This window comes from Penicillium alfredii (assembly GCF_028826965.1).
Source record: "Penicillium alfredii strain IBT 34128 chromosome Unknown utg000007l_segment0_segment0, whole genome shotgun sequence".
Taxonomy (NCBI): Eukaryota; Fungi; Ascomycota; class Eurotiomycetes; order Eurotiales; family Aspergillaceae; genus Penicillium; species Penicillium alfredii.
In genome coordinates this window covers 1,403,664-1,415,626 of record NW_026622704.1, presented here as the reverse complement: position 1 = coordinate 1,415,626, position 11,963 = coordinate 1,403,664, and the positions used below count along the sequence as shown (strand labels likewise).

At 49.7% G+C, this 11,963-nt stretch overlaps 4 protein-coding genes across 4 annotated transcripts; 3 read left to right on the top strand and 1 right to left on the bottom strand.

Moving 5' to 3' along the window:
* Positions 1-2,075: 2,075 nt before the first annotated feature.
* NUU61_005198 (SGNH/GDSL hydrolase family protein) lies at positions 2,076-3,254 on the top strand (the record flags this gene model as incomplete). The annotated part of the gene is made up of 5 exons (XM_056655780.1): positions 2,076-2,155; positions 2,220-2,302; positions 2,381-2,633; positions 2,707-2,971; positions 3,051-3,254. 5 exons carry the CDS (start codon positions 2,076-2,078, stop codon positions 3,252-3,254), a joined length of 885 nt encoding a protein of 294 aa, XP_056511393.1.
* A 911-nt stretch (positions 3,255-4,165) lies between these two features.
* On the top strand, positions 4,166-5,227 carry NUU61_005197 (glycoside hydrolase family 5 protein; the record flags this gene model as incomplete). The annotated part of the gene is made up of 5 exons (XM_056655779.1): positions 4,166-4,262; positions 4,337-4,395; positions 4,469-4,540; positions 4,610-4,694; positions 4,758-5,227. 5 exons carry the CDS (start codon positions 4,166-4,168, stop codon positions 5,225-5,227), a joined length of 783 nt encoding a protein of 260 aa, XP_056511392.1.
* Positions 5,228-6,361: 1,134 nt separating this feature from the next.
* Positions 6,362-7,433, top strand: NUU61_005196 (SUR7/PalI family protein; the record flags this gene model as incomplete). Its single annotated transcript, XM_056655778.1, has 2 exons — positions 6,362-6,499; positions 6,555-7,433. The coding sequence occupies 2 exons, from the start codon at positions 6,362-6,364 to the stop codon at positions 7,431-7,433; spliced, it is 1,017 nt and encodes a 338-aa protein (XP_056511391.1).
* A 794-nt stretch (positions 7,434-8,227) lies between these two features.
* Positions 8,228-11,864, bottom strand: NUU61_005195 (tRNA (34-2'-O)-methyltransferase regulator RTT10; the record flags this gene model as incomplete). Its single annotated transcript, XM_056655777.1, has 3 exons — positions 8,228-9,010; positions 9,063-11,777; positions 11,847-11,864. The coding sequence occupies 3 exons, from the start codon at positions 11,862-11,864 to the stop codon at positions 8,228-8,230; spliced, it is 3,516 nt and encodes a 1,171-aa protein (XP_056511390.1).
* Positions 11,865-11,963: the final 99 nt, after the last annotated feature.

The window sequence follows — 11,963 nt, the reverse complement described above, 5'->3', positions numbered from 1 at the left end:
TGCTTTTCCCGAGGAAGCAAGGGCATTCTTGCTGCTGGTTATTTGACCTTCAGTTTTATTCTTTGTATAATATTGGCTCAATGATGAATTCATGATTCCCCCGCTTGCGTTGTTCTGAGATATTGTCATAAGAAACCCTATGTCATAGAACGCCTGACCGTTCAATATGGCTTAAAATTTCAAATCAAAATGCCCATTTACAGGACATGTTACACACCGATAGTGTAGGTGTTTAGGCATGCTACCAGTCCTCGAGCAGCAATGACGTTCATGTCGGGCCTCCCAAGCCCTAAATAGCAATGTGACCCATGATACCAAAGGCCCGAACACGTTTATCTCGTGAAGAGCCAATCGCCTGCAGATCGCGGGCCTGAAAATCCAAAGATTGACTCACTGGCATACCGAGATGCTTTCTTCGCTCCGCACTAGAAATGCTCCTCCGCATGCATCTGGAGACAAATATCCGCACGAAGAACTTAGGCGTGCCGGCAAGCCCTAGGGCCCCATTATTCAAGGCGATGCTAATATTATTGGTTTGAGAAGCTTCCACATAAGGAGAAGTGATGGCGGTGAATTCCACTGCTCTCGCACAAGATTAAATAGTAACAAGGAGTTCGGGCAACGCCCTGACCGCCTATTCAGAGGAATATTCCTTAGCCAAACTACGTCCTATATAGGAAAGGACTTACGACTGCGTCTAGCGCCACTCCTCGCTTCTTCAGTTAACCCCGGATAGGGAAATGGCGGCAGGTTTAGACTTGAATTCTAATCCAATTTAAATATGGTGAATGTGTAGCCGAGTTGTAGAAGGAAGGCTCACATATTAAATGCTCTCGGTTCCTACTCCAGATGGATTTAATTTATATTACGCGATGAACTAGCCTAACGGAGACCACGCAAATTATTGCGGAGCGTAGCGAAGCACTCTAAACAACCATCCCAGGTCACCTGACCTTTGTCTCTTTAACCCAGGGTAGGCTCAATGTATGTCATGTGACTTATGCCCGGATCTGGCGGTCTGATTGATCGAAACTTCGCACTCTGATTGGTCAAAATCGAATCATCATCAGTGACTTTTGTAGCCCTATACCCTACACAAACCAGTTTTTGGTATAGTCAAAATCTCGAAGGTTATTCACGTGATATATTATGTGATGAGAATCGTGACTATTCTATTTAAAAATCAGGGCGGTAGCCCTCTAGTGTATATATAGTATTAGAAAAAAAAAACCTTACGCTCTAATTAGTTAACGTGACTATCCCCCCCTTTATTCTTAAAAATTAGACGGGGGTTCAGAGGGCGGCAGCCCCCTAGTGTATATATATATAATATTATATAGAAAAAAATATATAGAGATAGAAAATAGATCTTCATTATATTATATTAAACCTTACGCTTAAAATATTAGCCGTAGGCGGGGTCTAAAAATTACGTTTACGCAGAAGCTACGCGACGCAACAAACTAGGAGTCTCTCGATATATAGAAATTGCGCCTATACTGAAGCTACGCTCCGCATCTCTTCGGCGTCTTACCGGCCAGCTAAGGCTGGGGGTCCGGGGGGCGCCGTGCCCACTGGTACATTAATAATTAGCACAGGATTGTCGTCGACCTAGAGACTACTAGGACACCGATGCCATGATGGCTCCGCTAGTCTACAAGTAGTGATGGCTATGTCGAGACCCACAAGATGGGTCAAATCAAGGACTACAAAAAAAGCCATTGACTACCGGGCAGCAGCTAATGGTTCGTTTCATTTTGGTTTTTTTTAAGGCCCATGATGGGTTCGTATAAATCTAAGGCGTATTTGGTGATTCGGCCCCCCCCTACAGCCCCGATTTTGGAGTACAAGAAAAGAACGCTCAGACACACCCTAAAACTCGAGGCTTGATACGGTTTTTTTTTCCGCAACAGTGCCCGTCTAATGATACGCCTGACTCGTAACAAGACAAAGAGGCCTAGAACCTTTGATCCCATATGTGAATAGTTATCGCACCTTTTATTATATTTCCTTTGGCACTTTTTCTTTTTTTCTTCCTTTTTTCTTTCTGGGCCTGGTTTTCTCCCCTAGGCGCAATGAAATTGCTCACCTGCTATACGGTGGCCGCTGCCCTGCCCCTGGCAGAGGCTTCTGCGGCCACATACTTTTTTACTTTGTAAGAACCCAGCTGTGGGCTGCGATAGAGACTATCCACTTCGAAGAGCTAACGTGAGACGCAGCGGTGATTCGTACACTCAAACCGGGTTCAATGTCAACGGCCAGCAACCGTCTACCTCAAATCCCATGGGGAACCCCGAACTGGGTATGTATCAAGAAAACCATTAGTAAGGACACTCAATTGCCAAGGAAAGACGCTAACACGTGTGAAAATTCTTTTCAGGAAAGGATACAACTACTGGTGGAATCAATTGGCCGGGATATCTCACGACAGTGGACAATGAATCCCTGGTACTCAACTACAACTTCGCGGTTGGCGGTGCAACCACCGACAACGAGATCGTCCTGAGCAATGGCCCTGTAAAAGACCTAGTGGGACAGGTCGACGATTTCCACTCCGCTTATGGCGACAAGCCGTCATCCACCCCGTGGTCTTCCGACAACGCCGTCTTTGGGATCTGGATGGGCATCAATGAGTGCGTGACCACTTCCATCTTTCAGCAGACCAACCTTGGGAACGGGCACTGACCCATTAACTCAAACCTGCAGTATTGGCAGGTCTTTATACTTTGATCGCAACGCCAGCGCCAGTCAAGTCATCCCCGCCTTGACAAAGCAGTATGAATCGCTCGTAGAAGAGCTCTACTCAGACGGCGGGCGCAAGTTCCTGTTCCTCAATATCCCAGCTACCAGTCGATCCCCAGAAACGATGTCAAGGGGCCCCGAGATGGTCAAGAAGACCGCGGCGTGGATCAAGGCCTATAATACTGCACTGGGGTTGATGGTCCGAAGACTTGAATCGGAGTACGAGGACGTATGTTGCTCTTGGTTCTTTTTCTGTGTATCGGTATTCGTTCATAAACTAACCGTCTGTTATGGCGCTTCGACTACAGATCGAAATTGTTCTCTATGACTCATGGTCCTTCATGAACTCGATCCTCGATGAACCCGAGAAACACGGCTTCTTAAATGAGATCTGCGAAGCCGAAAATGGCGAGTCTTGTGTCTGGTGGAACCAATTTCATCCAGGCTGGAAATATCATAAGCTGCAGGCGGCTGATATGAAGGGTTTTCTGGAGGATTTTGGTGGGTGGTAGGCGGGATATTACATACATGGGACTAAGTGGTTTGAGGTGCATTTTATACCGAGAACCCCCTCCCCTCCCCCGTTCTTCATTTCTCTTATTGCTTTCTGTCCAGGGTTACGGGACCATGTTTATTGTTATTTGTGTACTATCCAGTCGTCTTTTGCATATTGGATTGCATGTTGCTTACTGTAAATAATCTCATGGGCAAATTGCTCGGGGTCGAAGGTGGCCTCTTGTTTCAGCCAGCGCGCCATCAATTTCGCCAATTCTATTCTGAACACTTGCAATTCGAGTCTTGGCTTTTATCTACCCTCCATTTATTTATCTTCGAGAGTCGAATCCCTCGTGGCAACCGAATCATTCATGTCAGAATTCCCGAAGTGCCATGGGCTTCCCCGGACATTTCACCAAGCCGTGAATGCTGAAGAATCCATGCATGGAGGTGATTGGATCTCGAGAGTTATGTAATTGCAGTATATTTAAAATTCCAAAGTCATCCTGCCTCTGTGTTTGTCCGTTCCCAATTGGAAAAAGCCAAGAAGGGCGGTTATTCGATCGACGTTTCGGCAGCTCTCCTTGGTGGGGAATCTCATTCTATTTAGCGAGAAATTGCAGTTTCTCCGAGAAGAAGTACTTTGGGTGTGTGCCAGAATAATTGCAGTATACTAGACGGACCTATGCCCCGTCTAGATGGAGAAACTTCGTAGCCCTTTTCGGCACTATACTCCGAGATTAGGTTTACTAGGTTGTAGAATGGCAATTCCAATGATTGACTCTATACACTGTTTCGGAATGTGAAGACTTGGCTGACAGGCTTGTTTATCAAGGCCAAAAGTAATATAAATCGGGTACTTCCCTCCACGGATATTCACCACTGACATCCACCCAAGCGAAATCCATATTCTATTACTGCGGCAAAGATGAGATTCCAGTACCTTGCTCTCCTCGCGGCTGCGACTGGATTCGCAGCGGCGGCCCCTGCCAAAGGCCATGCGAAGAGAGCTTCTCCTTTCCGATGTGAGAGCTCACACACATTCCATCATAGGCCATCCATGGATAAGATGATCTTGACGACTAACACGGTAGCCCAGGGTTCGGATCAAACGAGGCTGGCGCAGAGTTTGGCGAGTCCAATCTCCCTGGTGTCTGGGTGAGTGACCCGATCAAGGACAAGTCCTGTGGAGCATGTCGGATGACTGATGATTTTCGTATTTTGTTTCTAGGGCACCGATTATATCTTCCCCGACCCTAGTACCATCCAGACCCTGATCGGGAAAGGCATGAACATCTTCCGGGTGGCGTTCAGGATGGAATGATTGGTGCCATGCGGCATGACGGGCTCATTCAATGACGCCTATCTGCAGAATCTGACGTCGGTAAGTAAAGAGGCCTTTTGGAAGACAGTGGTCGGGGAGTTCAAATCGAATAAGCGGGTGATCTTCGACACGAGTAAATCGTCCGTACTTCTCTGTTGAAGTGATTCGCCTGGCTAAGCAAATATATCCATGTTAGACAACGAGTACCACGACATGGACCAAGACCTGGTCCTGCGCCTTAACCAAGCAGCCATCGACGGCATCCGCGGCGCTGGCGCAACCACGCAGTATATCTTCGTCGAGGGCAACTCGTGGAGCGGCGCCTGGACATGGAAAGACATCAACGACAACATGAAAGACCTGACGCACCCGCAGGACAAGATCGTCTACGAGATGCACCAGTATCTTGACTCGGACGGGTCCGGCACCAACGAGGCCTGCGTCTCGACGACTATCGGCGCAGAGCGCGTGGCGGGCGCGACGCAGTGGCTCAAGGATAATGGTAAAGTGGGGATCCTGGGCGAGTTTGCCGGGGTGGTCAATGACCAGTGCAAGACTGCTATTACGGGCATGCTGGATTATTTGGCTGGTCAGACGGAGGTCTGGCTGGGGGGGGGGGGTGTTGTGGTGGGCAGCTGGGCCGTGGTGGGGCGATTATATGTTTAGTCTGGAGGCTCCGAGTGGGACGGCGTATACGGGGATGTTGGCGACTCTCGAGCCCTACATGGCGTAAATGGGGACATCAAGCTATAGTGGAGTTGATTGAATGAACATTTCCTTTTTGTTCTTTTTCTTCTTTTTTCTTTTTTCACCAAAACGACGGCCCGATCGCTACATCTACCCGAACACGCTCTGTGACCTTTTGCAGCGAAGCACAAAAATATGCATCCATCCATGGATAGGTGTATGGCAAGAATCCGTCAGCACGCAGCTGACGAGAAGTGGCACAAGTTGAAGAGTGTTCGGCAAAAGCCCGATCTACGAGCTCGATCTACACTTGATCTCCGAGATCAAAAAGGGAAAGAAAGGAAAGAAAAGAAAATAGAAGCCTAATAGGAATAAATATAGAAACTGACAAAGAAGAAGAAAAGAAAAGCGGTGGATTGCAGAGATCGAGAGATTCAGTGGCTTGGCCATTGGCATTGCGTAGGCAGGCATCGTGCCAAGCGGGAAATGAGGAAGCCTGGTTCCCGAAATTATTACGCCTACGTGCCTTGCGGGAATCATAGAGAAAAAGAGAGAAAGAAAAAAGGATTCGTCGCATCGGCTCCACAGCGCTGTTGAGAGTAAATCGAATGACGACGCCTGCCCTAATTTGGAGATTGGAATGAAGATCCTGTCGGAGAGACCCTGGGATATTCCCAGGTGCAATGGCAGAGGCACTGGATCAAAGTCATTGTACTACTGTCATTATCGTTCAGACAAGAACAATAATCCACGAATATCCAAAACAAGCAATAAGGAAGTAGTCAAGAAGTACTAAAGAGGCAAAAAAGCGGAAAAGCAGCGTAACCCCAAATAGAAACAAACGTGGCGTGGTGTGGAGCCCTAAATACACCGGTTATTCTGATTGGCCCATAATAAGGGGCGTGATGACCTGCGCCTCTCTTTGGGAGGCTGGAGACGTGGCCGGGTTGTTTGGGGAAGTTTTTAGTGCGAAGGCTGTACACTCTGACGCAGCAAGGGTAGGGACGATCACTCCAGCATAAAAACCATCGGCCCCTGTCTCTCTCTCTCTCTCCCCTTCATCCATCTCTCTTTCACTTCTTTCCATCAATTCCATCCAACCCTCGATTCATCATGGGGAAAGCCGGTCGCGTTGCGTGTATTTTCACGCCCTATGTGTTCACCATCGCCGCCTTGATTTGCATTATCATGGTCGGCCTGGGCTGCACCAACTCCACCTCGAACACTTTGAATGATTTGTACTTCCTTCGGGTAAGTTGAGACTACCTGGAAATTAACTATCAACACGACCCCTAACTCCCAACAGGTCAACATCCAGAACATGAGCTCAGGCTCCGCAACAACACAGAAAATCGACCAGATCCTGAGCGAGAACCACATCACCAATGTCGACACCCAAGATGTGCAAGACTTCCTGAAACAACTCCAGAACGGTAACAGCGAATTGAAGGACTTCTACTCGATTGGCCTGTGGGGATACTGCGATGGCGAGATCAATAACGGCAAGACCGACACGACCTGGTGCTCCAAGCCGACCAAGGCCTTCGCTTTCGACCCGATCAAGGTCTGGAAGCTGAACGACTCCCAGGTGAAGAATGAGCTTCCGGAGGACTACACAAAGCTCATGAACGCCTACCGTGCCGTGGCCAAGTGGATGTTTGCCGCGTATGTGGTCGCCTTCGTCGCTACTCTCGTCGAGCTGCTGGTGGGCATCTTCGCCATCTTCAGCCGTTGGGGCAGCTGTGTGACCACTCTGGTCTCGCTGGTTGCTTTCTTCTTCACCGCCGCTGCCTCGGTCACCGCAACTGTCCTGTACTCCGTCATGGAGGGTAGCGGCACCGCCGCTCTCAAGGCCTACGGTATCAAGCTGGACATGGGCAAGAACATGTATGCCGCCACCTGGCTCGCGACCGTCTTTGCCCTCGGCGGTGCGCTCTTCTGGACTTTCAGTGTGTGTTGCTGCTCGGGCCGCTCGCCTTACGGCCACCGTGAGCGCCACAACCGGGGTAGTGTGACGGCCGAGAAGGCCCCCTACACCTATGAGCCGCTGGGTCCCACCGGACAGGGTCAGGTCCCCTACGGCCACCAACACACCACCTCCTACCCGCCCCCGCCTGTCCACGGCCACGACATCCCCGGGACCAACCAGCGGTCGAACGCCTATGAGCCATTCCGTCACGTCTAAAACCCCTCCCAAAAAACCTCTTGTTCCCCTTCATGTACACCTCCGTAAAGCGTTCTTTTGTTTCCACTCCGTTTAGAAATGGGGATACCATGGCGTTTCTTTTCCGTGGCTTTTTGCATTCTGTTTTTTTTTTTTTTTTTTTTTTTTGACGACCATTTTACTCTCTTGCCTTTTTTTTGTTCCAAGTCTGATGATTCTCATGCCACTTTTGTGTGTTGCGGATCTCACGGTCTCAGGGAGGATTCCTTGCATTCTGTATATTCGCACTCTTAGCCTCTATTGAGGAATGACTAGTATTTATTGCCAATGGCTTCACAATGGCATCGCAAGATCTTGCCCATTTTCCTATGATATGTACGCTCTGGGCAATACTAGTTTCATGTAAATCGCCATCGGTCCTTCTAGCCCACCTGAACTGGGGCTGGACTATCGGCGAGGCTCGGTGAGGGTCTCGCCCCTGTTTTTTTTTTTTTTTGCGGTGGATCCCTGGTTACATTGTCCGTTATCTTTCTTCTCCCTGACACTTATGTAGTGCTGTGGGGGGGGGGGGGGGTAGGGGGACCATGACCCGGACATGACTGTTTATTCTCCTTATTCTTGCTTGCTCGACCTTGAAGGATTTTCTTAACTTGCGGGCTCTCGAGGGGGGTACAAGGCACAAACATCACGGCTTCCCTCATCATATCGTCTATAGCTGAACTCCAAATATAGCCTGGATACATATTTTGGCTTTTGCTATGTACATCATGCCATCATGTCGTCACGCCATCAAGCAAGTCGAAGACAGAAAACAGTCATGAGTTGATACCGAGGATTTCCATGCCAACACCACAGACGAGCAGTGTCGACTGCGTCTCGCTTGGCGCAGATGCCTGCACCGAAACTGCAGGATCATCTCTGGAGCGACGGAGAAGACCCAGAGACGAGATATCCGCGACGGAACTGTACCTGTCGACCATAAACTCGACATTGATTGCCTGGCTGGCAATATGGGCCGGATCCACCGTGACAGACCAGATCTTGACTCGGTGGTCATTGCCCGAGGACGCGACAGTAATAACTGTCGCTTCAGGACTCGAAGAAGCCTGGGCCTGTTGGTGTCCCAGTACTTTGATCGAGGTCACAGAGGCAGTGTGGGCGTCCGGAACCGATATCGTGGCTACATGCGTGGTTGGGTTGGCGTTCGTGGAGGCTGTCTTTAGAAGAGACACAGACAACGAGTTGTCGTCACCTCCGGCGATGACCACCGTTGCTCTTTCTGATAGCGGGACCAGCTCCATGGATTTAACGCTGTTGGAGTGGATTTGGTACCGACTTTCGCAGGTGATTTTCTCTGCGTCCAAAGAAGAGCTGGTGAGAGGTTGTTTGAGTCTTAGAGTCGACTGCGAGATGGTGTAGAATGGCTCGAGGGTGCGGGTCAAATCCCAGAGGGTAAAGTATCCGTCCGTGGCGGCGGTGATGAGACTCACAGAGGAGTCCCTCATCAAGAAGTGTGCTTGCGTCAAACAGTTCGTCATGTAGGTTCCTCGGGCAAGAAGAGTGAAGCGGCCACCGTCGCATGGTGAAAAGTGGAAAATCTGACAAAGTGTTAGTATCAGCCTTCACCAAAAACACATTGGAGTTACTTACCTTGAGCGTGGAATTGGAAAACACTAGGCACACAAGGAAACCCCGGTCGGCGTCAGAGTCATCCACTTCCAGCGTGTCAAAGCTTGTGATCCGGAGATCAGAATTCGGGTCATCCTTTGGACTGGCCGCCATGAGAATCGTGGCAAGCCCAAAGGAAGGTATCCAGCGGAATCTCCAGACCAAGAACTCCTCGTATGCGGCACTGGTGAATAGATATCTTCCATCTTTTGACCAACTGACTTGCTGAAGCCCGCTTCTGTGGGTATCCAAAATATGCAGGCACTTAAAGCTCCCCCAGGGGCTTTTAGCGGCTGATGATGGAGTATAAATCCGCACCATGGTGTCTTCTGCACCCGTAGCGAAAAGCGATGGCTTCCCACCAGTAGCGTTGAACACATCCATGGTCTTGATTTCTCGTCCGTGGCCCCCAGCCCGAAGTGAGCGGTTCACATCAGGTTGAATTCGGCGAGCCCGTAGAGCTGGCCCTTCTCTCCATAAAAGCAACGGGTCGCTTTTATCCTTGACGCCGGGGTGAAACGCCCAGGTTCGGCGAGCCCCACCGGAGGCAATGGACTCGATGTCCGCATGCTTGGACTCATTTCGTAAGACAAAGTGCTGCGACTTAAATCCATATAACATCAAATCACCAGTTGCCTCGTCAAAATAAGCTCCCTCGATGTTTCCAAAAGCAGGAGATGTGCGATGCACTGTTTGCAGCGCAAATGCATCATCTCCTTTGTCTTGCACCGAGGCCTCATGCAGGCAATAGTTTCCATCTCGGCCACCAGTCAGAAAGTACTCCGTTTGAATTTCGTTATTCTCGACCACTGATGACAAACTGCCTATGTAATTGACGCTTTCACGGTCATGGGTACGCCGCTTCTCAACCACGGGCTGTGAAGATTGACCAAGACTCGAAACTTGATAGACAGCGAGTGCACCAAGCTTGGAACCGATCACCAAATATTGACCATTGAGGATCAAGGACGCACTTGCCACTACAAATCCAGATGGCAGACTGAAGGTATTCATCTCAACATGTGGATGACCCGAATTCCACTTCGTAACGGTAACCAGTGTTGCCCTGTCATCTGTGGGATAAGTGGCAAAGAAAGTGAGCCGCTCCGAGGAACCCTCCAATCCAGGAGGCTGGCTTTGAAGGATGAAAAGGCCAAGTGGTCGACCTTTTATCTCTGCGAGGTTGGAGACCGATTTTGTGCTGTGATTATACAGGTATACCAGGCCTTGCGCGTTGGCAAGTAATGCCAGTCCTTTTTGGGGCGACCCTGTCATCACCAGAAAAGTGCGAAGATCCTCTGCGACACAGATTGTTTCCCAGGAGACATTTCTGTCTGTTCCTGGGCTCACGTATCCAAGCTGAATCTCACTGCGTGTTGAATACGCAATAAAGCAGTCCTGTGCGACAAAGGCGAACGTTTTGAGTCCCTGGAAATTGGACTGCTTCACCCTTTTAGTGGCATCGTTTTTTATCGATGAAGGGCAGGCATTATGGGCCCCTGACTTGTCGTCGGCTTCCTTTATGGTCAAACTTTTGAGAGCACCATCGGCACCGCCTGTGTGAATAGAAGTATCGGAGCCAAAGCTGCAGAGGTCGAGAGACCAAATGTGTTTCCCAGAATGGCGATGGGCCCAAGAAGTCTGGAGCAGCTGATACGTTGTTGTTCCCTCTGGAGACGACTCCCAGGTCAGATCCCAAAATGCACACGTGGAATCTTCTCCGCGTGATACTAGCCCGATTCTTGTCTGATAACGGTCTTCGATGGGGCGAAAGTGAATGCCCCATATGCGAGCAACGTGACCGAATGCTTTTGCGACACATGATTCGGACCCTATACCTTGATCGCGTGCTTCACCAGTACCAAACCCGGTGCATCGGAGTTCGAAGCCGTCCGTGGAGTACGCCGAAGGGTCCTGGGATGTTTTGTTCTCACAGTCGGAGATATCCCAGAGTCTGACAGTCCGATCATCGCTGCAACTTGCCAAGAGTCGACCAGATTGAGTCCCATTCAATGATGCGATCTTCGGGGAGATACGAACATCGAAGATCGACCCGTCATGCCCGGTGAAGAAATGGTGAATCGAACCAACAACATCGCCACTATGTGGTTTTGTGCCATCCACAAAACAAGACCAGACAATAATCTCCCCAAAGACAGTCCCAGCGGTAATCAGGATATGGGCGGCTGATAAGGCGATCACGTCGGCCGAGTATAGAATAGATTTGACACTGGTTGCCAATTGGTATATATGAATTGCTGTGGAGTACTCTGAGGTCTCACTCTCTGTTAATTCCACACTCAGCAATGCATTGTTGGCTGTCACCACGAAAGCTCCTTGGGGCTCATTGCGGGCAGAGGCGCATCCGCTCATAATCCAGTCGGGAGCAAGAAATTCGGCGCTGGACACGGACAATGCCACTGTACTAGCGGGACCAACAGATAGATCAACCTTCCGGAGCGATCGACCGCCCCAGACAAGAATTTGTACATGGCTTGTCCCGTCTTCCTGTCGCTCTTGCTTGAGAGTGATGAACCCATGGACGTTGTTTCTTCGGAAGGTCTGAACCTGAGCCGACACATCACCGGTTCTGTCATCAATCACCCGAACGAACGGGCCTTGGCCCTGTAGTATCAACCGACGATCATCCCAAACAAATATTTGCAGAGCAGTTATAGGAAGACAAGCATCGATGTGCTGTATGTGGGAAGTCAGTGAGGCAGCCCACTATCTATCCATGGATACCATCGAGGAATCCGCACTCACCTCAAGGGAGAGAGACATTGCTACGGGCGGCTACCCACATGGAGAAGATCAGCTTTTGCTTCTCATCGACCATCCCACTTCCTGATTTGCCGTCTTTTCTCTAAAAATGATATTACA